General features: G+C 39.0%; 1 protein-coding gene across 1 annotated transcript in view; it reads right to left on the bottom strand.

The window, feature by feature from the left end:
• SUN3 (Sad1 and UNC84 domain containing 3) overlaps positions 1-27553 on the bottom strand; it is a 41364-nt gene that overhangs the window by 11412 nt on the left and 2399 nt on the right. Inside the window, exons 3-8 of the mRNA XM_056138433.1 lie at positions 16811-16914; positions 7499-7539; positions 5990-6161; positions 4367-4451; positions 1481-1596; positions 327-494 (exon numbers count right to left, since the gene is read on the bottom strand). Coding sequence (XP_055994408.1) covers positions 327-494; positions 1481-1596; positions 4367-4451; positions 5990-6161; positions 7499-7539; positions 16811-16914 — 686 coding nt within the window. The remainder of the gene's footprint in view (positions 1-326; positions 495-1480; positions 1597-4366; positions 4452-5989; positions 6162-7498; positions 7540-16810; positions 16915-27553) is intronic.

Below are 27553 nucleotides of genomic sequence, written 5' to 3'. Positions count from 1 at the left end.
TATGATGCAAAGTACAGAATTAAACAGTTAAAGCTGTTACAGGTTGAGGTTTTGGAGTTGTGGACTGGTGGTAGAGCATTTGCCTTGCATGCATGAAGCCCTGAGTTCAGTTATCAACGTCACCAAGAAAAAGGGGGAAAATCTCTTAAATTGAGAGTCTTGAAGAGTAACAGACAGTAGAGGGAGTGGGACAAAGAAAAATATCATTTCATCACAAAATGGTTTAGATAAAGTTAACCAGTTCAGATGAAGTATCAGTACACAATTCCCAGTACACATTTCCTATCTTAACCCATTTTGAATGACTGATCTACATAGCTCCTTACATAGACAGAAAATTCCTTTGGTGCACTGGAGATATTTCCTGAGGGTGACACTTTCTCTGAGATGTGCTCCATGGTAACAGCAAATGGTATTATCTTCCTTGCAAGCTTGATGAGGGCTTGACCCTGGGATCCTGGAAAGGCCCAGCATTTTCCAGGATGAACATCTGGCTGGAAAACAATTTTCATTTTTACAACTGTTACTGTTCCACCCCTCTAGCATTAAAGAGCAAATCACTACTGACCACAAATCTCATTTATGTCTACAATAAAAATCAGCATTAAGGGATCATAAGGAATATATCAAACAGAAATATTTCCAAGATATTTCTAGATTTGGTTTTCTACCTTTGAAGTTTATGCTTCTTATCAGTAAGAACCTTTTATTATAGATGGGTGTTCTTTGATAGTTCTATAATGTAAGCCATCATAGAGCTTGTTGAAATGAATGGTGATGTTGTTCTTATGGTGGGGGTGATATGGTTTATGATGGTGGTGGCAGTGATAAAAATGTTTAAGGTGGTGGTAATAATATGGTGATAATAGTGGTGGTAATAATTAAGGTCATAATACTGCTGGTGACAAATAATGAAAAAGTTGTCTAAATCAGGCCTGTAACGTAGAAGAATGAAGTCCATTGTTTTGCCCCAAAAGTATTTTTAAATTTGAAACTAACTTCAATTACTTATATTATAGTTTCTAAAAACTTTACCATTGTTGATGTCTATGATCTTTTGAATTGAACTGAACTACTAGTGAAAATATTACTTGGAAAACCTCTGTTATGATTGGGTTTTATAAAGATGCATTGGGATGAATAGCACATATCAGTAACTGCGATTTAGAAGGAGCATGTACCATCAACAAATGTTGAGTAACTTAAATTATGCATGGAAAAGGAAGGTCACAGAACCAATTTAAAGTAAAGACATAGAATACAAGCCCTATTTGAGAAGTAAATAACCTATTTAACACCCTAATGTGATAAATTAATATCATTTTTTTCATAGAATGATTTGATGACCACAAAACGAAAGCATATGGGTTCAGATTCAGTGTAAAGTTCAGGACTTACAATCATCTTACAAATTAACATTTTCATGATAAGCAATAAAAATTTTAAAATATAAACAAATTATTTTTAATTGTGCTATTACCTGAAGAATAATATCTGGAGGCATTTCATAATTTAAGAATCCAATTCCATGCCAATATAGTTTTGCTTTATTGTTTTTATAAGTTTCTGAGGTCTCAGCTTCGATAATTGAGGCACCTACAATTATAAAAATACGTTTTAAATAAAAAATTCACAATTCCAACCAAATTATTATAACATGGAAAATTGTTACTGGGAAAACTGCAGTTGACTTAAATTTAACGCTTGTGAATTGGTAGAAAAATGCAATTTTCAGTTTTCATGTAATTTTCAGTTTCTTCAGTTTATAGGAAACTGTTGTAACTGAGAAAGGTTTGTTTTATAAGATTTATAAGTTTCACAAAACTTAGAAATTATTTCATTAAAAAAATTGAATTTTGGAGTAGTTGACTAAAACATGAAAACAGGAAGTGTGTTGTGTTCATTACCTAAAGACTTTATAGACTCCCATGTTTTACTGTATTTTATTTTGCTTTTGTACCAAACCTATGGGAGCTCAGGGGACCTTCCTAGCTCAATGTTTATTGGTGCTTGGAGGGACCATGCAATGGGCTTCAGTTATACAATGATAGAGTACCCATCCCTCCACCAGTGCCCTGTCTCCACCACCAATGATCCCAGTATCCTTCCCACTCCCCCATCCCCCCATCCCACCCTGCCTCGGTGGCAGGGCATTCCTTTTTGTTCTCTCTCTCTTTTGGATGCTGTGGTTTGCAAAAAAGGCATTGAGTGGCAATCATGTTTGGTCTATAGTCTACTTTCAGCATGCATCTCCCATCCTGGGAGGATCCTCCCAACACCCTTTATTTGGTGCTCCCTTCTCTATCTGACCTGCCTTTTCCCCTAGCATGTGCAGCTGGCCTCCAAGCCATGGAGTAAACCTCCTGGTACTTATCTCGGCTATTCTTGGGTGTTAGTCTCCTATTTTGTTACTTTATGTTCCCCAGATGAATGCATTCTTTCTATGTCTGTCCCTCTCTGACTCATTTCACTTAGCATGATACTTTCCATGTAGTACCACTTAAATGTAAATTTCATGACTTCATCTTTTCTAACAGCTACATAGTACTCCATTGTGTAAATGTACCAAAGTTTCTTTAACCAGTCATCTGTTCTTGGGCACTCAGGTTTTTTCCAGATTCTGGCTATTGTAAACAGTACTGCAATGAACAAACAAGTGCAGATGTTACTTCGACTATACCTTTTTGCCTCTCTGGGATATATTCCAGAAGTGGTAATGGGAGCTCAATTTCTAATTTTTTGAGAATCGTCCATACTGTTTTCCAAAAGGCCATTCAACCCTCATATTTTGAACATTGTTACCCGTGAACATGAGATAATGCTTTGTGATAGCACACATATAAATTCACAAATTATAGTAGCAATCTGTAAATTCCTTGAGATTTAATTTTAACCAAAGAACAAAAGAAAACTTACCAAATATTATTTTATTAGTTATTTTGGAAGAAAATATATTTTATACAAAAGAAATGTTTAATCACTTTCTCGCATTTTATGTTGGACTCATAATCTTGTGTTTGTCAGGCAACTGATTAAAATTAGTGTTTTGTGTGACTTTTACTTTTTCCAGCTTCTATTAATTCTTTACTACCCACTGATCACTGAATGCATATTTTTTTACAAACTATTACTGGTGCTACATCTTAGAAAATATTAAGATTAATGAATCATAGTCGAAATCCTTAATTCATTTTAAATGAGACCATTTAAAAAGGTATTTAGGATTGCACTCATTTGTGGAATATTGAGTGAAAGAACGGGAGACTTACACCCAAGAATAGTAAAGATGAGTACCTGGCAGGATTGCTCCATGGCTTAGAAGCTGGCCTCACATGCTGGAAAAAAAGGCAGCTCAGATAGAGAAGGGACCACCAAGTATGGGGTGCCGCTCAGGATGGGAGATACGTGCTGAAAGTAGACTACAGACCAAATGATGGCCATTCAATACCTCTGTTGCAAACCACAACACCCAAAAGGAGAGAGATAGCCAAAGGGAATACCCTGCCACAGAGGCGGGGTGGGGTTGGGTTTTGGGGTGGGATGGTGGGAGGAATACTGGGATCATTGGAGGTGGAGAATGGGCACTGGTTAAGGGATGGGCACTCGATCATTGTATGACTGAAACATAAGCACAAAAGTTTGTAAATCTGTAATGTACCCCACAGTGATTCATTAAAAAAGAAGAAAAAAAAGAAAAACTGAAAAGGTCTTTAGGTGCTAGAGCAATAGCACAGCAGGTAGAGCGTTTGTCTTGCACGTGGCCAACCTGGGTTTGATTCCCAACATCATCCACTGAGCACCACCAGGAGTAATTCCTGAGTGCAGAGCCAAGAGTAACCCCTGTGCATCGCCAGGTGTGACTCAAAAAGCAAAAATAAAATAAAATAAAATAAAATAAAAAGGTCTTTAAGTTATCATCTAATCACTGATAGTGCATTTAGTTATGTAATTTTAGTGCAAAATATATAATATTCTAATATTATATTTTGTGATGTTTACTACAAGTCTCAGTTCATTGTGGTGTATCAATATTTTTTGGCCCTTTTCAATATGCATTGATGAAGTAGCTGAATTTTTGCTTCTACGAAGAAATCAATGGCAATCACCTCTGTTCTTTATTATCCAGTTTAATTTCTCATTTTTCTCATAATACAAGATACATAATCATGTCCTCATGAAAACATATGTAGAGAGAGCATATATAGTATATGTTCTCTATACAGTTTTGTATATAGTATAGATACTTTCTACTATATATACTATTTATAGTATATATGTACAGTACATGTATGTGGTAAATATATAGTATGTATAGAAATGGAGAGATTTTCTAAAGCATTAAGTTTGTACACAAACCTTTACTCACCTGCTGACTTAAGGGCATAATCAGCCATCTGCACTTGATCTTCTCTCAACTTTTTAAGTACATAATTTACCAAGTTTGACATTTCCTATACAAATTAAAAGAGAGTTTGGGGTTAGCAATTTCTGCTAACTGCTTCAGTTTTGAAAATTTATTTTATTGATTTGGTTCTAAATTCCCTAATCTGAAAAATAACTAACAACGAGGCTTTACCAAGAGACACACTGACTCGGGTTTCCAGTATCACTGTCATTGGACTCAGAGGTAGCAAAGCTAAGTATTGTCTCTAGTTATGCTACCAAGATCACTGAGCAAGTACGTACAACTAAGACCTCTTTCTCAAAGTGAGAAACCTTCAGTACTTTGGTGGGGAGGTGATCAATTGTGTTGATATATTTAATTTGCTATTTTTTTCCTTTGGTATTTTTATGTTTATATTTATTATGCATAATAAGTGGATTATTATGTTAATTTTTAAATTAAAATTGAATTCTTAAATATATTATGATTCTAAAATATCAAAAATACTGAAAGGAGCACAATTTGAGTTCTAAGTAATGTAAGTTCTTTCTTCCAGAACCAAAACAATAGTGGTCAGTGTCAGATTTCTGTTTTCAACAGGCAGATAGAAAAAAGCTAGTGCTACTAAAGGAAAAAGAGAAGCAAAACCAGGCGCATTGTATTCATTAGAATAAAAGGTAAAGGTAAAGGCCCTCCCGTTGATCGTCGATTTGCTCGAGCGGGCCCAGTAACGTCTCCATTGGAGACTTTGTTGTTACTGTGTCTGGCATATCCAATACTCTCGGTAGCTTGCCAGGCTCTCCGAGAGGGGCGGAGGAATCGAACTCGGGTCGGCCATGTTGGCCGCTTGTAAGGCTAACGCCCTACCTGCTGTGCAATAATTGACTAAATCTGGTGTTATTTAGCATAAGATACATGAACTTTAGGTTCATGAACATTTTGCTATTTAAGTAGATAGATAATCAGAGCTTCCAGTTCTGAATTATTATTTCATTTTAACTGAAAACAAAAACAAACCAGCTATTTATTTTGACAGGAAACAAATCATGTTAAAATACAAAATATTGTCTGTGACATAGAGATTATAAAAAAGTAGTTTTCTGAGGCCAAAAAGACTAAAGAGGCTAAAGAAACGTTTAAGACGTTTAAGACGCTTGCCTTGATTATGGTCAAGCCACATTCAATGTGTGGCACCATGTATGGTCCCCTGAGTCCAGCCAGGGTTGATCCTTGAGTTCACAGCCAGGAATAAGCTCTGAACACTGCCATGTGTGCCCTACCCTGCCAAAAACAAGATAGGCTTCCAGAAGCAAGATGTGGTAGGAAATGAGATCTGGGGAGAATTTTGTTTCCTTGTTTGGGCTTAGGGGCACACCTGGCAGTGCTCAGGTGTTTCTCCAAAAAAGTTGCTCAGGAGTTGCTCCCAGTTGTGCTTGATACCAAGAGTCAAACATGAGTGTCTTATAAGGAAAGCATGCACTCCAGCCCTTTGATCTAAGGAAAGAATTTTAAAGAAGGCCCCAGTTGTCTCCTCTTATTAGTGTGTAGAATGTGGCATCAGATATGAGACAGTAACCATGGTTCCACCCCTCCACCTTACTGTACCTCATCCATAACCTCTGGGTGGTCCTCAACCTTCATGGGATCTCCTTCAGTGTTCCAGCTGTAATTGTGTAAACGACCCTGCATATCTCTAAGTAATGCCTTCAGACCATCTATTTGCTCAATTAAAACCAGAATTTTATGAAAGTTGTTTTCCAAAATCTGGCTCTCCTTCCTGTAAATAAAGAACTCTGCATGAAAGGAGAAAGGTAGAAACCCACTAGTGCATTATGTCTTGAAGGAAATATTTTCTCCATTAAAGGGGCTCAGGGCCCCTTGCTTGAAAGAGAAAGATATAGACCCACTGGTACATTATATTTTGAAAGAAATATATTTTTCCACCATGGAATTCCAGGATGCCCATTCGATGAAAGCACTGCATTTCACTGCTTAGAATTGCATTTCACTGCTTATTGGGCAGAAGCCGTCCTGAGGCATCTGGTGTTTGGGGTGTTCAGTGCAGAAAAATAAATATTAATCAGCTTCCAACTTATTATCCTCAGGTATTTTATACCCTGACTGAGGCAGGGTAACTTCACAGTGGGGATCCTATGTCTCTGTTTCCACTTCCTTTAGAACAGGAACACTGTGTCTTAAATTTTCTGAGCCCTTAAGTTCTGTAGTGTCTCCTGCAAAGGTAGCTTGTGGGGCCCAACCGATTCAGCTGCTTTGAACTGTTTTACATGAGAAGACAATATCCTACTTTAAAAAAATAAGTTCTGGTTCTCTTATAGTTTAAAAGAGAATTTTAAAATGTCAAACCAGTAACTTTTCATTTTGGAAAAAAAATGTGAGCACTGATTGCTAGTATTTTACCTAATTTTTGAAACAATAACTTCAGAATTTGGAAAATATAAACAGTTTGAAGAAATAAGCACTGTAAAATTTTAGTTTTTAAAACAGTTTTTGTTACATGCAAAAACTTAGTAACAAAATGGTATGGCAAAATTATAATTTTGTGCACCATTGCACTTTCCATTTTGTATTATTTTTCATTGTGTAGCTATAATCTAATGTATTTACCTTAATATTTGCATCTAGGTTACTTCTGGTAGCAGGTGGATTATTAGGCAGTGCTTGGGTGTCCAGGGGCCACTTCAAAAATCCAGCCAACAGGCAAGTGGTTCAGTGTGAGGATTCAAGGAAGTAGTGATGCTCTAGCCCTGAGGTTCTGGAAATTACCTAGGCCACCCACATGATTCCCAGTGCCTCCAAGGCCCACTCAGTTTCGCCTGGGACTTTCAGGACTAAGCCTATGCATCTTGGTGGACAATGTTATTCGACAAAGACATACTCCTTAACCCCTAAATCTGCTCCTTTTAAAAATTCATGCATGAAAGCTTTTTAACTGCATCTTATGGTGATTCAATAAAGACAAAAATTAAAAAATTCATGCATAATACTGAATTATATACTTCCCAGGGGAAATAATTTTAGTACTATGGTTTTGCAAAACATTTTACTATATGAAGCCTCATAAAAAGTCACAAATATGAGAAAAATATCACTCACTTTAACAGTTCCAGTTGCTCTTTTGGCATACGAAGTTGAACCTGAAAAATAAACAGAGAAAACAATCAGATAAATCATTATATTTATTTTGCCTTGCACGCGGCTAACCTGGTCGGCCCATGTTTGATTCCTCCACCCCTTTTAGAGAGCCTGGCAAGCTACCGAGAGTATCTCACCTGCACAGCAAAGCCTGGCAAGCTACCTGTGATGTATTTGATATGCCAAACACAGTAACAAGTCTTACAGTGTTACTGGGCCCGCTCGAGCAAATTGACGAACAATGGGAGGACAGTGCAGTGCTTATTAGCCATTAAAGGGGCAAAAAATATCCCCCACCTCTATGTGAATGCATGACATGGGGTGTGTAGGGCCAACATAATCTACTTTAAGTTATCTACATATTCTCCGTCTCTCTTCTATCTGAAGGTGCTGAGTTGCTCTCCAGATATGTTTAGTAATGAGTTGTGCTGGAATTCTATGATGGGTGTGCTATTCACTGTTTCTCAAAGCTGGGAGGCAGAGTAAGCAGAATAAATATGACTCATAACACAAATGAAAGTAGCTGGTGCAATAGGAAATAGGAAGGGATCGAAAAGACAAGAAGTAGGGAAAGAGGAAAAGTGTAAAGAGGCAGTGGGAAGCAGAAAGGGGGGTAGGAGGATAAAATTTGGATGTTGCTGAGCCTTTGGGCTGTCCTCATGAACACTGGATATCATCCCTTTCTACATAAGTGACATGGTTGCCAAGTCAGTTTAGCAGTAGGCACCAGAAGATTTGCCAACATGAGAAGGTGTCTAAATTGGACCATCTCATATATAAACAGATGGTGTCTAGATATGAGGACGATGTATAAAGCTTCTGTGCAGGGATACCAAGAGTCAATCAGTGAAGACGACAACATAAGGGACCAGAATATACTTCTCCTTGCTGGAGTGCCACTATCATTTAAGCCCCAGATTCTGCACTCTCCACTGTCCCAGGCAAACTCAGTAGCTTAGAGCAAAAAGAAATTAATTTCCATACAGTCTTGGAGGCCATAAATCATCAGGGTCACCTTTCCTTTCAAGACTTCAAGGGAGATTGTTTCTTCCTCTAGCTGCTAGTCAGCTCTTGTCCTTCCTTTCTTGGGGTCAGGCCATGCCAATCTCTTTGCTACTTCACATCGGGGTGTCTTTAGCCTTTGAATCTTGGGACCACCTGGGAAACCCAGGATGAGTTAATTTCCAGATTTCAAATCATCTCTGCAAAAATCATTTTTCCAGGTAAAAGTCACAGCTTCTAATGATTATGATTGTTCCCATTTATTTTTTTCAAATATATATTTTTATTTAGCCACCTTGATTTAAAATTGTATCTATACTAGATTTTCAGGCATGCAGTGTCCCAACACCAATCTCACCACCAGTGTCAAGTTTCCTCCACTAATGTCCTCAGGCCCCTTCCTCAACCAGTCTACTTCCTTAAGAGGCACATTTTTAAGATTAAGTACTGTAGTTTGGGTCCTGTGCTAAAGTATTGATGGTTCTGTGTTTTAGATATAGACATCTTCAACTCCTCTACATCTCCAATACATCCAAGGTATTGACCCCAATTTCTTCATCTCTTTTCACCTCATTCTATCCATTTCTCTCCTCCCCTGGCCTTTTTATTTCTATAATATAGGGTCAGGAATCTTTCCACCTTTTATATTTTGTGTTCCCATTGTCATGCGGCAACTTAGAATTAGGGATTATGGATTTAGCTTTTAAAGTATTACCTTTCAGCTCACTGCAGAGATCATAGATATAAACCATATATCTGAGAAATGATGCTCAACCCTTCTTTGACAAATCTCTTATCTGTTTGAAAGATTCAGACTTTTCCTTAGCCCAAAATTATATAATGCATGAAGAAACATCTCGTGAAGGCTGTTGACTTCCTGTTTTCAAAAAATGCTCATCATCAGTTATTAGGGGCTTTGTCAGGATGGATCCTCAGCCTGCCACCCTCGAAGCTTCCCCCAGAGTTTTCAGCTGGGAGACTGGTGTACTCTTGAGTTTTTGCAACTACTTGATCTTTTCTGAGACTTAATCATGAGCCTGTAAAGCTGGGTCGACATATGAGCTTACATGACAGTATCTGTGGGATATGGCTATCTCAGCCAGGACTTTCGGCCGTATGTGAGTGGTATAGAGTGACTCCCCCCACCACACACACACACACACACACACACACAGTCTGAGAAGGCTCTAGCTTACTCAACCTGAAGACTGGTGTACCTATAATTTTAGGCGATTTGGTGTCTCTGAAGTTCAGTTGTGAAGCAGTGGAGTTGGGTCCTTGGCATGGTGGCAACTGTGTATTTGTGTGTATGTGTGTGTGTGTATGTGTGTGCAGCTGTTGCAGTTCATATTCATTTTGGGTATTTGTATGTGTTCTTTGATGACATTTTCTGTGTATTTATCCCCTCTCCCCATTAATTTACGGTAGTGGTTGTTGTTTTGTTTCATTTTTGTTGTTTGTTTTTTAGCCACACATGAGGCATGCTTAGGGGTTACGCATGGTTCTGCACTTCTGGAGGTATTCAGGGACATTAGGGATCAAATCCAGTCTGCCACATGCAAAGTAAACACCTTCCCTATTGTACTATCTCTCTGGGCCTTGTTGGTTTTTTTTGTTTTTGTTTTTGCAAAACAAAAGAGTGCTTTATATATGTTGAATATAGTCTCTCAGATGATTTGTAGATATGTGGTGAGCATATATTTTCCCAGAATGTGGGGTGGGGTGAGGTCATTATTTCCCGTGCGGTACAGAACTTTCTTAATTTGATGTTGTCCCATTTGTTTATCTTTGCTTCCTTTGTTGGTGAATGACTTTTAATCATTGAAGATACCTCTAGATTAAATGTCATGGAGTGTTATATCTGTTTTCCTCAATGTAATTTATTGATTTCAGTCGATAACAAGGTATTAATCCATTTTTATTTTACTTTTATGGATGATGTTAGGGTTTCAATTCTTTCCTCCTTTCTTTTTCTTTTCTTTCTTATTTTCTTTCTCTTTCTTTTCTTCTTCTTTTTTTCTTTTGCATTTGACCAACCAATTTTCACACCTCCATTTGTTGGAGAGACTATCTTTTCTCTACTTCATACATTTTGCTTTTTTGTTGGAGATCAATTTTCCATGTACCTCAGGATCTATCTCTAAACTCTGGATTTGTTTTAGGGGATGTTGGGACCACAATTTGTGCTGCACAGGGCTTACTCCTGACTCTATGCTTAGGAATCACTTCTAGTAGGGCTTGTGGGAACATATGTGGTTCTAGAGATCAAAACTGGGTTGGCCATGTGCAAAGCAAGCACCCTGTCCACTGTACTATCTTTCTGGCTTCTATCTTTCGGGCTGGGGGCAAGCAGATTGCCTCCAATGCCCTCTTCATTCTTCCACCAGAAAACCCATTTGATCCTGGACACATTTGCTATTTTACTACTAGAGAAAGAGCCTATCTCTATAACTAATCTCAAATAAAACATGATGCTGCAGAATCTTCTAACACTTTCAGCATGTAAATGGGTCATTTTCCCAACTGAACCTCATAAAACAGCCAAGCCATCACATCACATCACAGTTTCTGGAACATATGGTTGCATATCTGGCCAAGGGACACCTTCAAAGTTCATATGTTTTGTGGCCCAACATGTGATCTATCTTGGAGAATTACCCATCTGTACTAGAGAAGAATGTGTATTAGACTTTGGGAGGATGAAAAGTACTATATATATAGTTCCTTCTCTTCCATTTCATCCTTCAAAGCCAGTTTTTCCTTGCTGAATTTTATTCTCATTGATGTAATAAGGGGTGACAAAGAGGTGTCGAAGTCCCCAACTATTATTTTGTTGTTATCAATGTCCTTCTTTGCACTCTTTTATGGAATATAAGAAAACATAGTAGGAGACTAATACCCAAGAAGAGTGGAAACAAGGGCCAGGAAGACTGGTCCACAGTTGAAAGTCACAACTGGGGGAGATTGAGGGCAGTTAGTATAGAGAAGGAACACCGTGACAATGACAGCTGGAACTCAGCACTCACTAATTAATTTACTTACTTCTGAAAGTAAGTAAAGGGAAAAACATAATAATCTTTTAGTAACTGTGTTGCAAACCATAATGTCCCAAGTTGGGGGAGGGAGGGATGGAAGGTGGGAGAGAGAAAGAGGGAGAAATGAGAGAGAGAAGGAGAAAGAGGGGGGTGGAGAGAGGGAGAGTGAGACGGAGGGAGAGGGAGAGGGAGAGAAAAGAAAGTGCCTGCCATTGCCATAGAGGAAGGATGCGGTGGGGTTGGGGGTGGTGGCAGGAAGGAAACTGAGTTCATTGATGGTGGGAAGTGTACACTGCTGAAGGGACCCGTTTTGGAACATTCACTGTCACTGTCTTCCCGCTGTTCATCGATTTGCTGGAGCGGGCCCAGTAAGGTCTCCATTGTGAGACTTGTTGTTACTGTGTTTGGCATATCGAATGTCACGGGGAGCTTGCCAGGCTTTGCTGTGCAGGGGTGGAGGAATCAAACCCGGGTCAGCCCAGTCGGCCATGTGCAAGGCAAACGCTCTACCTGCTATGCTATCGCTCCAGCCCTTTGGAACATTGTGTGACTGAAACCCTATCATGAACAACTTTGTAACTGTGTATCTCAGTTTCAATTTTAAAAAATCCAGGTGGGCAGTATGCAAAAACAAGTTTCATAGTACTGTCAGCCAAGTAGGAGCACACCAAATCTGATGGGAAAGTTTGGTAGAAGACTCCCAAGCTTAATGAGTTAAAATACTAAAACATATAGCTTAACTAGCACTAATCAACCCAGTAAATCCTCAGATAATGACTTCACCAGTAGCACCAGTGAGGTACAGCAATGATCACAAATTGACATTTTGATCTAAGTTTAATAATTCACTTTGCCTTGTTGTTGTAACAAGCAATATGAATTAAATTTCTTTGTGCCTACTAAGTGCTGGAGCGATAGCACAGTGGTAGTGTTTGCCTTATGCGCAGTCAGCCAGGCCAAGCCGGGTTTGATTCCTCTGCTGCTCTCAGAAAGACCTGCAAGTTACCAAGAGTATCTTGCCCGCACGACAAAGCCTGGCAAGCTACCTGTGACGTATCCGATATGCCAGACACTGTAACAACAAGTCTCAAAATGGAGATATCACTAGGCCCGCTCGAGCAAAATCGATGAACAGCAGGAGGACAGTGTTTGTTTGAGAGTGTGTTTGTGTCTACTAAAAGGGAGACCAGGATTGTAGATGGGAAACTTGGGACATTGGTGCAGAATAGCTCACACTCATATTGGGATCAGGGTTGGAATATTTAATGCCTGAAACAATTATATTATGAACTTAGTAAGTCATGGTGTTATAAAAACTAAATTAAAAAAGATATCTTTATCAGGACTCCTTTGAATTTGCATAGTGGTTTAGCAAAGATTTTAATTTTGATAGTATTAATCCTTACATCCATGAATAGAGAATTATGTCATTTCCTGTGTCTTTTATTTCTATTAGTAATACATTTATTGTTTTCTTTGTATCAGTCTTTTACATCTTTTTAAAAGCTTTTTTTCCCAGGTACTTGATTTTATAATGTTTCATTTTGAATAAGGATTTTTGAAAAGCTTCTCTCTTGGGGCTGGAGAGAGAGTAGAGCAGGTAAGGCACTGGGTGTGGCTTGGGGCCCTCCTCTGTGATGCTCAAGGTTTACTTCTTGTGTTTGTGCTTAGGGAGGATTCTTGGCAGTTCTTATGGAACCTATATGGTGCCAGAAAATAAAATTTACATCAGTCAATATAAGGCAAGTGTCTTACTTCCTGTACTAGCTGACTGGCCCTATTCATCTATATCATTGTATCACTGTCATCCCGTTTTTTGTCTATTTACTCAAGCGGGTGCCAGTTACCTCTCTATTCCTCCCAGACCTGAGATTTTAGCAGCCTCTTCTTACATGTCTTCTCCCAATGATTGGAGGCTCTTTCAGGGTCAGGGGAATGATACCTGTTGTTGTTACTGGTTTTTCATATCGAGTACGCCATGGGAGCTTGCCAGGCTCTGCCTGTGTGGGTGGGATACTCTTGGGAGCTTTCTGGGCTCTCTGAGAGGCATATATTTATATATTTCTCTCTATGATCTGTTGCCTACTGTCTGAACCCCATCATATACGGTATGGTAATTATGGAAAATGGTTAGGAAGTCTTATAATGTGTTGTGAGGCCACAAAGACCATGAAACAGACTCGCGGTCCAAAAAGCAGCCTGGAGTGTGGTGGTGGTTGGGTAGTGGAGGTCTGAGTCCCTTGGGATGGGGTGGGCTCTCACCTGCCCCACTCTGGGGCACCCCGAGTGAAAACAGACTGGCATGGAGTCTAGTGGCATGGCCATGGGGGTCTCATTTTACACTCCCATCTGGGAGGAGCAGCCGTGAGTTCTGGAGGATAGCTGATGAGGAGATAATCTGGTGCCAGCAGGGTGTGGCTTATGGGTGTGATCCCTGGGTCACTGGAGAGTGGGAGAAGCAGGCAGAGGATCTCTGCTCCTGGGTCCCTTGAATCCAGAGTCCAAGGTCACAAAGTTCCCTATTATCTGGGTTCCGTGGAACTTCATTCCTGTGTGAGGCTCGATCCGAGTATGTGGAAAGTGGACTAGAGCGTGGCGGCGGTTGGGTAGTGGAGATTGGATGCCGGGGCTGGGTCCTTTGAGGCAGGGAATGCTCTCTCCCGTCTCACTCTGGGGCACCCTGAGTGAAAACAGCCTGGCGCTGTTTTCATTAAATTTAGAAATTTTATTTAGAAATGTAATTTCTTAGAAATAAGTATTTCTGAAATATTATTTATTAATTTTACTATGGACCATAAAATATAATATTTAAAGGTAAGGGACACATGTAAACCTATAGGTGGTTATAAAAACCCACAAAATAACTGCTGTTGCATGTAGCTTGGAATATACAAGGAAGTCACATAGAATTAAGTCAGTTTTAAGTGATTCCCAACAGAGTTCTCTCATGGATGAACAAAAAGAAAACAATGTTCAATAGTGAAATGACCAGAGTGAAATCCTTATTCTTATAAAAAGAAATAAACTGGTCTTTGATACACAACTTTAGAAATGATTAAGGGTAAAGAACCACATGTACTAATCAGTCTAAAATTTAGAGGTGGAGAGGACATGTGTTGAAAATAGAACAGATGCAGATTACTCATGAATTTTTGTCAGAATCTGAGAACCTTTAACTACCTGATAACTAGTTAAGCTCTTGACAATGTCCCTATAGTTCCATTTTCGTAGGTGGGGAAGAAGGCAAAAAGAGTTAACCAGTCAACAGATTCTAAAATAAGTAAAGACAACAATGGCATAGACAATATACTGTTAGAGACATATGGGTGTTCCTAAAAAGTCTTGGTTGAGGTAACTTTTGAGCTGTACTGGAATGTCTGAAGAAACTACCCCTGCAAAGATAGTGGGTTTCAGCCCTGGTGCAATCTGCAAGTGGAATCTATGAATGCATTAGGAAGATTTCTATAGACACCCAAACAATCAAGTATGTGTGTGTGTGTGTGTGTGTGTGAGAGAGAGAGAGAGAGAGAGAGAGAGAGAGAGAGAGAGAGAGAGAGAGAGGAGAGAGAAAAGGGGGGAGATGGTTTTAAGAAGAAACTGTCAAGAAAGTCGATGTATCACATCAAGTATTCAGGCCATGTGGAGCAATATTTCTTCCTCTTTGGGGGAATATTATGTCTTTTCTTTAAAGAGCTTTGGATCAGGCCTACTGTATTGTGGAGAGAAAATATACTGAAAGTCTATTAAGTCAAAGGTTAATCATATCTTAAAAAATACTTTAAGAGCAGCACTTTGAGTTTGACCAATTATATGAACACCATGGCCTAGTTGACTCATGTGGCTTATCATCACAATCAGGTTAATGACAAATGGTTAGTAACTGGAGACCACCATTGTCCACCCGAAATTTTCATCTGTTTATCTGGTGATGACTTAACTACCTGAAACCAGTTCCTGTGGTCTTGGGGACTGCCAGCATGGGAACCATGATATGGAGTTACCTAAAATGAGATTTTTCACAAAACTTGTCCCCAAATTTGCAGGTGTTCATGAGACTGGTAATCTATTGATTCCAGGTATCATTAGAGAAAAATCTTGGGTAAGGGCCCCACTAGATGATGGGATGATGCTGAAACTGTGTCAGTGTAATAGCATTCTTTAGGTATCACACATTGCAGAATATATGGAATTGAGGAATGAGGTGAGGAGAAGAGGATTTTCTAGGCCTGAGGATAAGCAGTAGGAGTCAGATCTAAGTTTAATGATTGGCTGAATATCCCTGCTCTGTCTCTGCTCCACGTGGAGAGGCAACTAATTTGACTGTGGCTCCTGTTATTTCTCTTTTATCCCCAGGTCATCAAAAGATGGTGCATGGGATTTATAAGGCATGGCCTGAGGTTCTGAAGATGGGTCAGGGTGAACCATAAAAAGAAAAAGTATCAGATGCTGATCAAACATCTGATGTTTTAAACAATAAAGTTTTCATTTTTGCCTTGGTAAAGCTGCATTCATTATAGTAACTGCAACAAAATATCACATCCTTGGTTGCTTATAAATAACAAAGTTATTTCTCACAGTTTTGGAGATTAGAATTCGTGGCCAAGGTTCCATCAGATTCATAGTCTGGTGACAACCTGTTTTCACAGTCTCTTCTCACCATGTGCTTACATGGTAGATGGAAAGAGGACTTTCTGAGGGCACGAATCCCAATAACGAGGACCACCCTTATTATCCAATCACCTCACAAATCCTTATCTCTGTACTGGTTGGAACATATAAATTTGAGGGGAATTGAAAATTTTAGTCTATGGGCATTCTTATGCTAGCTCCTTGAAATTCATACCTGTCACATGAAAAATGCATGAATTCCAACCTAATAACATGAGTGAACCTTAGATACAATTCATCCTGAAATAATACCTTGCAGCTGTGAAGTTGGATGTTTCAAAATGCAATCATGAAGAGCTATAGGATTGACACTACCATTTCAAAAAAGAGAACCGAGGAAGGGAGGAATAATTTTCATAGTCATTCAGTATAGGAACCTACAGGGTACCAGAGTCAGTAGAGAATTTTGGGTTATTTTAGCTATCAAATTACTTAATAGTTGCAATATATATCATGTAATATGGAAAGTAGCTATTAGATAAAGATAGTTTGTTACAAGGTGGATTCACATTGTAGCATATTCATTTTTTAGGTTAGTGGTATACAAAGTGGTTTAACAAAATTTCACCTGATAATTGTAAAGCCTTGAGCCATATTCTGCAATTGCATCATAAAAACTCTTAGGTTTCTGAAGATATTCTGTTTCTTTAAGCCACATCTGATTTCTAAGTCCTGTTAAAGAAAAGACCAGTTCTGATTAAATCCTTTGTCTGGCAACATTTCTAAGATATTTCACATACTTTAACTGAAATTTCTCTAATCACAGAGAATATCCACTTTTAGAAATAATATCAGATACCTGAATTAAAAAAATAGAAAACGGCAGTGAAGATACTTTTCAAAAAAGACCCTATTAAAATAACCATAAATTTCCAGGAACTAATATAAACTTAAAAAAATCTCTGAAAACTAATCTAACCAGTAAAGTCAGGTAGCCAGCTGAGGTACTTGCTTGAGATGCAGAAAACATGATGAAGATATAGCAACTAGAATTTTGATAAAAATTGTTATTAAATTTATATACTTGTAATATTATAAACTTTTTTACTAGGATTAATTCTTCCTGGGCTGGAGCGATAGCACAGTGGGTAGGGGGTTTGCCTTGCATGCAGCCAGCTCGGCCAAGCCGGGTTCAATTCCTCCACCCCTCTCGGGGAGCCCGGCAGGCTACCGAGAGTATCACGCCTGAATGACAAAGTCTGGCAAGCTACCCATGATGTATTCAATATGCCAAACACAGTAACAACAAGTCTCAAAATGGAGACATTACTGGGCTGGCTCGAGCAAATTGATGAACAACGGGAGGACAGTGCTACAGTGCAGTGCTAATTCTTCCTATCCATATGCACAATGTAGTTTTCTATTTATTGTATATTCTTCAATCTTATTTGTACAGTTTTCAGTGAACAAATCTTTTACCACTTGGGTTACACTTTTTGGGTATAATTGTAAAAACATATTAGTTTCCTTCTTTTTCAGATACTTTGCTATTAGAGTACAAAAATACAAAAAAATTAAAAAAATTATGTTGGCATAAAATTAGAAATACAGATCAATATAATTGGATAGTCTAAAGAAAACTCACACATTCAATTAGTCTATGATATAGTAACCAAGAACATAAATTTATAAATATATATCTCTTTAACCCAGGTTCAAATTCCCAGCATCCTGTTTGCTTTCCTGAGCATTGCTAGGGTCATACCTGAGCACAGAGCTAGGAATAGACAAGACTGCTGCGTATGCCACACTCAAAGAAAACAAAACAAAATAAAAAAAAAATGAAATGTCTCTTCAATAAATGGTTTGGGGAAAAATGAAAAAACATATGGGAAAAAGTTATCTCAATATATATTAAACACTTGAAAATAAAACTCGAAGCCAAAAATCTCCTGGGGAAAAAAACAAGCAGAGAGATAAAAACCTTAAGTCTTGGTGCTGCTAGTTTTATCTAGACACCAACCTAAAAGATAAAAAAGCAAAAATAAACAAGATTTGATACAGAAAACTTTAAAGCAAAGGAAAATGCCAACAAAATGATATGGTGACTTTCTGAATACAGAAAACATTTCTAAGTGTTGTACCTAATGATAAAGTTTAAAAAAATAATTTATTCAATTCAAAGTGAACAGGTAAATGTCCCAAATCATCCAATTAAAATAAATCAAGGACCTAAAGGTATTCTTTCAAAGAAGACATATTTTAGAAAACAGGAATGTAAAATGATGCTCACCAAGAATATGGAATTAAAAACCACAGTAAAATATCACCAAGAATGCATCACCAAGAATATGGAATTAAAAACCACAGTAAAATATCACTCCATACATGTTAAAATTATTCTTATGAAAAATATAATAACAAGGGTAGGCACCATAAAGGGAATATTTGCAAACTCGTGATAGAAATGTTGACACAGTCCCTTTAGAAAGCAGTGGCGTTTTCTCCCAAATTTAAATTTGTAGTTATCATAGAATGCTGCATTTTCATTAATGTATGTAAACAAAGAAAATAAACACATTAACTTAAAGAGATATATATCTACCTCAAGATACTCAGAACTTTATTGATAATAAATAAGTAATGGAAGCAACAAAGGTCTGTAATACTTTTTAATTATATTTTTATTTAGATCCAATGTTTATTTTAGTATTTGAATGTTGCAAATTCTTTTTTTAAATTTTTATTAAAATCACCATAATTTACAAAGTTGCTTGTTATACAGTTTTTTGAGCATTGAGTGTTCTACTAGCACTGGTGTGACCTTCCCTCCACAGTATCTCCAGTTTCCCTTCTAATCCCAACCTACCCTCTTAGACACATAAAAAAAACTCATTTTATATTGCTTATTCCAACAAAACTTTAAGAAATGGCAAATTAAATGCTCAGAAAATCAATTAGTAAGTGCCAATTTGTGATTAGTCATGGTTTTAACATATATACATAAGAAAATTAAAACCATTTATACAATATAACGAAATGTCTATTGTCATTTACATATATGTTTTTAATTCTGGAATCTAAAGTTTATTATATTTATTTTATACTTGGATAACACAGCGGGTAGGGTATTTGCCTTGCATGCAGCCAATCCAAGTTCGATGCCATGCTACTGAGAGTATCCCACCTGCACGGCAAAGCCTGGTAAGCTACCTGTGACGTATTCAATATTACAAACACAGTAACAATAAGTCTTAAAATGGAGATGTTACTAGGCCCGCTCGAGCAAAAATTGATGAACAACGGGAGGCCAGTGTTTGTTTGAGTTTATTATAATAATCATATCTTACCAGTCATTAATAAAACTTTTAAAGAAATTCTATATTGATATATTTTAGAATTTATATGGAATAGGTAAGGCATACATGTGTAAATTTTCCCCTACACTATGTAAACATTGTGATTTACAAAGTTCTTCATGATGATTTGTTACAGGCATTCAATTATCCAACACAAATCCCACCACCATTACACCTTCCCTCCGCCAGTGTCTCCAATTTTTCCAACCACTCCTTAAACCTGCCCTTTAGCAGGCTCTTAATATTTTTTACTGTTTGTTATTGATAATTTTGCTAACAGAAGGATCAAAAATGTTTCCTTAAAGAAGATGAGTATAAATTGTTTCTCACCACGGAGACATTAGGTTGTTGTATGAGAGATAATTAGGATTTTGTTACAGGTTAAGCCTTCTGTGATATTGTTTGCTTCTTGAAATTGTTTGCCTTTATGCTACATACTACCCAATCTGGTGTGTACTACTGATTTATTAGTGTTGTAGAAACTGAGATGTTGTGAAGACTCGAAAGCAGCCACATGCTCCAGGAAGTCCATAATTTTAAAGCGGTAGGGTAGATCTGGAGTTAACTATATAACTGAGAGGTGGCTTTGAGGGTTGGGCCTGACTTCTTGGGCTTCAAGAAGTACTGGGAAGTGGGGGGAAGTAGCCTATCCCTACTACGAGAAAAGGCTGCAGATTTCAGTCACAAAACCCGCATGCCTGATTTTTCCAGCAGATTATCTGGGATGGTCTCAGTGGAGTCCAGCGAGGGACATGGTGGCAATTTTGGAATGTGGGAGTAATCGGCTGCCGGGGTTTGGACAGGCACTGGGCTTACCCACCCCCACTCTAGGGTGCTTGGGGTATCTCAGCCATTCACAGGTGTCCGGAGAAATTTTTCTAGCATGTTGATCTCTTTCAAGATTTATTTCTGAGTCTCTGGAACGAGGTCAATAGATGAGCTTACATGGCGCCTCTGGAGGTGGTTTGTTTTGCAAATTCTTACAAATGATTTTTTTAATGTTTGGGAAGCCAACTATTTAAGTACTATTAATTCAAACCTAGATCTGACAGACATTTCTAAAATTAATTAAAATGATGTAAAGTAAAGTAAAGTAAAGTAAAGTAAAGGCCCTCCCGTTGTTCGTCGATTTGCTCGAGCGGGCCCAGTAACGTCTCCATTGGAGACTTTGTTGTACTGTGTCTGGCATATCGAATATGTCACGGGGAGCTTGCCAGGCTCTGCCGTGCGGGCAAGATACTCTCGGTAGCTTGCCGGGCTCTCCGAGAGGGGCTGAGGAATCGAACTCGGGTCGGCCATGTCGGCTGCGTGCAAGGCAAATGCCCTAGTGCTGTGCTATCGCTCCCAAATACTTAACACAAGTTTGAGCTATTACACAATCCTAAGGCCTGTAATACATTTTAAATTTAAATAAGTGTATCAAGAACTTCTAGGCACAGGTCAGAGATAGAGTACAGCAGGGAATGGTGATGGTCTTACACATGGCTGACCTGTTATCAGTCCCCAGCATCCTATGTGGTGTCCTGAACCCACCAAGAGTAATCCCTAAGAACAGATACCAGGAGTAAGTCCTGAGCACAGCTGGGTATGACCACAAAACAAAACAAAAACTTGTAATCACTTTTAGTTCTTTATGTGTTTTCTGTTTATAAATAGAAGTTGCCCTATTGAGATCTTTCACTACATGGTCATGACCTGTCAATTGCCTGGAAGAACCACAGATGTGTGTTCATCAAAACAATATACAAATATATTGCATGCATGTGTTTATCAAAACCATGTACAAAAAAATTCATAAACATTGGTCATAAAATATAACAGTAATGTTCATTTTATTTATTTTTTTCATTTTTTATAATTTTATTTATTGAATCACTGTGAGAGCAGTTACAAAGCTTTTGGGTCTAAGTCTCGGTCATACAATGAAACACCCATACCTTCACCAGTGCCCATTCTCCACCACCAAAAACCCCAGTATACCCCCATCCCACACCCTCCCCCTACCTGTGGGGCAGATGATTTGCACATTACTCTCTATCTACTTTGATCACATTCAATATTTCGACAGCAGACCCACCATTATTATTTGAGATTTTACCCCAACACTCAGATCTGCTGAAAAGGCAACAATAGACAATTTGTGTTCTATTGCTGGTTATGAATAACATATGATGTCGTGTGGCTGCAGTAGGGCCATGTGGTTTTGAAATTCCGAAGATTTAACACTTAAATCTGGAGGGATGTCCAGCCACGTGCCGTTTGCCACCGAAGCCCAGCGGGGAGACCCAAGCAGCAGGTCCAGCTCCATGGGACCGGTCCATCAGCTAATCGGCTGGCCCCTCCTCTCCAGGTGGGTAGGGGGAGCCCAAGTCGGGAGCCACTCGTCCCCCCAGCCGTGCGCCATTTCCCGCCAAAGCCCAGCGGGGAAGACCCCCGCCGCAGGTCCAGATCCATAGGACTGTCCACCACCCTTCCTCCATTCCAGGATCCTGGGTGGGAGTGGCCTGGGACGGGCTAGGGGCGTGGCCACTATGAAGGGGGCATGGCCTCCCAAAGTGGGCTTGGCCTTCTCCCCGGTGGCCGCAGTTATACCACCCATTCCAAGCACTCAGGACTTTCATCCACAACTTGTCGCCTAGTACCGACCAAATATTTCTCACCACTTCCACTACAATTCAACAACATCCCACTCGCCTACTCCATTTCTAACAAAAGACCTGTTTGAAATGAGCTGTAAAAGCTCAGTACTAAATAGCACCTCCACCAAAGTTTCACTCAATGTCGGTTATAAAACAAAGAATAGCGCCTGATTGAGAAGAAGGTCAGTCTCACAAAGGTAGAAGGGTGGCTACCATCGAGCAAACTTATCCAAAATCCTTTCCCACCATAAAGGGAACAGAAGAATCTGCGCGGGACAGGAACTGAGGTCCATCTTTCGGCAACAAAGCTGAATGGCTCTGGGCACTCTCTCCTCATTCAACCAGGTACAGCCTGCCCCCAGGGCTTGGGACTCTCTCTGGGCACGCGCAGCTAGCTCGATCCCCTAGAACAGACAGTTTTCTCCCTTGATCTGCGCAGGATGGGAAATGAGGCCCATCTCGTGGCAACAAAGCTGAACAGCTCCGGGCACTTTCTCCTCATTCAACCAGAATAGTAACAGTGAACGTGAAGGACTAAACCACACTGGTCACGATGGTAAAAGCAACACAAAAGCCCACCAAACTTTCTTATTGAAGAGGCTAGCCCAGAAGACACCAACAGTACTGTAGTGTTAGACAACCTCTCTGACAAGGAATTCAGAAGGGAGCTACTTAGGATGCTTAGGGAGCTAAAAGGAACAATGGAAAGCAATGCCAATAAAAGACAAAAGGATTTGAAGGCAGAAATGAGGAAAATGCAATCGGAAATGTCAGACCTGAAAAACCTGGTAGGAAAATTGAAAAACTCAGTGGAAGGCCTCAGCAGCAGAGTAACAGCTGCTGAGAACAGAATCAGTGAGCTCAAAGATGAAGTTCAGGGACTCTTCAGAAAAGAGCAGAAAATGGAAAAGAGACTCACAATTCGGGAACAGATGGCAAGAGAAGATCGTGATGAAGTCAAGAGGGGTAACATAAGAATTATTGGAGTCCCAGAGGGACAGGAAGAAAACCCTGATGAAGAAGAAACTGTCAAAGTCATCATTGCTACAACGTTTCCAGAGCTGAAGAAAACCTGTGACCACATTCAGGAGACCCGAAGGGTACCAGCTAGAAGAAATCCGAATAAAAATACCCCAAGACACATCCTGATCAAAATGACCAAAACCTTAGAGACAAAATTCTGAAAGCAGCAAGATCGAAGGAAGAAATCTCTTACAAAGGAGTATCCTTGAAATTCACAGCTGATTTGTCTGATGAAACCCTCATGGCCCGAAAACAGTGGTGGGACATAGTGAAAAAACTCAATGAAATAAATGCCTCTCCAAAAATACTCTACACAGCAAGACTCTCATTCATAATAGAAGGAACAACACACAGTTTCACAGAAAATCAACAGCTCAGGAACTTCATAGACTCAAAACCATGGTTACAAGAACAACTAAATGGGCTACTTTAAGGCAAAACAGGCCCCTCAAATACACCAAATTTCAACAGAACAATGGGACAAAATCCCATAACAATCTCTCTCAATGTCAATGGGCTAAACGCACCAATTAAAAGACACAGAGTGGCAGGATGGATTAGAAAATTGAACCCAACATTCTGCTGCCTGCAAGAAACACATCTCAATAGTCAAAGCAAACACAGACTCAGAGTCAAAGGCTGGAAAACAATCCTACAGGCAAACAGCTCCCATATAAAAGCTGGGGTAGCCATCCTAATATCAGACCACATCGATTTCAGAGTAAAGAAGGTCATAAGAGACAGTGAAGGCCATTTCTTATTGATCAAAGGATCTGTACAACAGGAAGAACTTACAATAATAAATGTATATGCACCTAATGAGGGACCAGCAAAGTACTTAAAACAACTACTCATAGATTTGGAAAAAGACATCAATAGCAACACAATGCTAGTGGGAGACTTCAACATCACTTTATCACCTGTTGATAGATCAACCAGACTCAAGCTTAGCAAGGACATACTTCATCTGAGGGAAACAATGGAAGAAAGGGACTTAGTAGATATATACAGGACACTTAATCCTCAAAAAGCTGAATACACATTCTTCTCAAGCGTACATGGAACATTCTCCAAGATAGACCACATGCTGAGACACAAAACATACCTCCATAAAATTCAGAAGATCGAGATTGTATCAACAATCTTCTCAGACCACAATTCGCTGAAATTAGAAGTAAATCACACACAAAAACAGAAAACTAAATCAAACACCTGGAAATTAAACAGTGCACAATTGAACAACGAGTGGCTTAGAAAGGAAATCAAAGAGGAAATCAAAAGAGTCCTAGAAATGAATGAAAATGAGGACATGAGTTACCAAAACTTATGGGACACAGCAAAAGCTGTGTTAAGAGGAAAGTTTATAGCTCTACAAGCATTCCTCAGGAAGGAGGAGCGAGCACACATAAGTAACCTAACCTCACAGCTTAAGAGCTTGGAGAAGGACCAACAAAAGGAGCACAACCCGAACAGGAGAAAGGAAATAATAAAACTCAGAGCAGAGATTAACGAGATGGAAACCCAAAAAACAATCCGAAAGATCAATGAAACCAAGAGCTGGTTCTTCGAGAAAAATAACAAGATCGATAAGCCTCTAGCAAAACTCACAAAGAAAGGGAGAGAGAAAACCCTAATAAAACGAATCAGAAATGAAAAGGGGGTCATTACAACAGAAACTACAGAAATTCAAAGGATCCTCAGGGAGTACTTTGAGAGGCTTTATGCCACGGAACATCAAAACCTCGAGGAAACGGATAAATTCCTAGACTTCTACAGACTCCCAAGGATGAACCAAGAAGACCTGGAATACCTGAACAGACCTATCACCACCAAGGAAATTGAAATGGTAATAAAAAGTCTCCCCAAGCACAAAAGTCCTGGCCCGGATGGATTTACTAGTGAACGCTTCCAAATCTTTAAAGAGGACTTACTCCCAATCCTCTTTAAGCTTTTCCACGAAATTGAAATATCAAAAACACTTCCAGTTTCTACGAAGCAAATATCACAGATACCAAAAACAGACAAAGATACCACAAAGAAAGAGAACTACAGGCCGATATCCCTGATGAACACAGATGCAAACATCCTCAACAAACTACTAGCAAATAGAATCCAACTACTCATCAAAAAGATCATACACCATGACCAAATAGGATTCATCCCAGGGATGCAAGGATGGTTTAACGTTCAGAAATCAATCAACATAATCCATCATATCAACAAAAGAAAAGATAAAAAGCATATGATCATATCAATAGATGCAGAGAAAGCATTTGACAAGATCCAGCACCCCTTTATGATGAAAACCCTAGCCAAAATGGGTATAGAGGGGACTTTCCTCAACATAACTAAAGCCATCTATCACAAGGCTACAGTAAGCATCATCCTCAATGGGGAAAAACTGAGAGCCTTCCCTCTAAGATCAGGGACGAGACAGGGATGCCCACTCTCTCCACTGCTGTTCAATATAGCACTGGAAGTACTTGCAATAGTGATTAGGCAAGAAAAAGATATTAAGGGCATTCAGGTAGGAAAGGAAGAAATCAAGCTCTCACTATTCTCAGATGATATGATACTATACTTAGAGAACCCAATAATCTCCACCAAAAAACTCCTAGAAACAATAGACTTGTATAGTAAAGTTGCAGGCTATAAAATCAATACCCAAAAGTCCATGGCTTTCCTATACGCAAACAGTGAGAGAGAAGAAAGCTACATGAAAAAAAAATCCCATTCACAATTGTGCCCCAGAAAATCAAGTACCTAGGAATCAGCTTAACTAATGAAGTAAAGGACCTGTACAAAGAAAATTCCAAAACACTACTTCAGGAAATAAAAGAGGACATGAGGAAATGGAAAATATCCCCTGCTCATGGGTCGGGAGACTTAAGATTGTCAAAATGGCAATAGTACCGAAAGCACTGTATAAATTCAATGCAATCCATATAAGATACCCATGACATTCTTCAAAGAAATGGAGCAAACACTCCTGAAATTTATATGGAACAATAAGCCCCCAAGAATAGCTAAAGCAATTCTTGAAAAAAAGAAAATGGGAGGAATCAACCTCCCTAACTTCAAACTCTACTACAAAGCAGTAATAATTAAAACAGCATGGTACTGGAACAAAGGCATAACTGCTGACCGATGGAACAGAGTTGAATACACTGACATCTCCCCTCAATCATATGATCATCTAATCTTTGATAAAGTGCGAGAAATGTGAAGTGGAGTAAGGAAAGTCTCTTTAACAAATTGTGCTGGCACCACTGGACGGCTACATGCAAAAAAATGGGCTCAGAACTCTGTCTAACACCATGTACAAAAGTAAGATCAAAATGGATTAAAGACCTCAACATCAGACCAGAAATCATAAGATACATTGAAGACAAAGTTGGCAAAACCCTCCATGACATTGAAGCTAATGTTATCTTCAAAGGTGCCACGCCACTGGCCAAGCAAGTGAAAACAGAGATCGATAAATGGGACTATCTTAAACTAAGAAGCTTCTGAATCTCCAAAGAAACAGTGACCAAAATACAAAGACAGTCTACAGAATGGGAAAGGATATTCGCCGAATACACATCTGACAAGGGGTTGATATCAAGGATATACAAAGTACTGGTTGAACTCCACAAAAAGAAAACATACAACCCCATCAAAAAATGGGACAATGAAATGAACAGAAACTTTCTCAAAAAAGAAATCCGAATGGCAAAAAAAGCACGTGAGAAAATGCTCTACATCATTAATCATCAGGGAGATGCAGATCAAAACCACAATGAGATACCATCAAATACCTCAGAGACTGGCCCACATTCAAAAGAACAAAAGCAACCGATGCTGGCACGGATGTGGTGAGAAAGGAACACTCCTTCACTGCTGGTGGGAATGCTGACTGGTTCAGCCCTTTTGGAAAACAGCATGGACGATTCTCAAAAAATTAGAAGTTGAGCTCCCATTTGACCCAGCAATACCACTCCTGGGAATATATCCCAGAGAGGCAAAAATGTATAGTCGAAGTGACATCTGCACTTGTTTGTTCATTGCAGCACTCTTTACAATAGCCAGAAACTGGAAGAAACCTGAATGCCCAAGAACAGATGACTGGTTAAAGAAACTTTGGTACATCTACACAATGGAGTACTATGTAGCTGTTAGAAAAGATGAAGTCATGAAATTTACATACAAGTGGTACAACATGGGAAGTATCATGCTAAGCATAATGAGTCAGAAAGAGTGGGATAGACATAGAAAGATTGCATTCATCTGGGGGATATAAAGTAACAAAATATGAGATTAATACCCAAGAATAGCTGAGATCAGCACCAGGAGGATTACTCCACAGCT

This window comes from Sorex fumeus, unplaced genomic scaffold, assembly GCF_029834395.1.
Source record: "Sorex fumeus unplaced genomic scaffold, SorFum_2.1 ptg000128l, whole genome shotgun sequence".
Classification (NCBI taxonomy): Eukaryota; Metazoa; Chordata; class Mammalia; order Eulipotyphla; family Soricidae; genus Sorex; species Sorex fumeus.
Note: the sequence above shows the minus strand (reverse complement) of the source record. Positions and strands in the feature narration are given on the sequence as shown.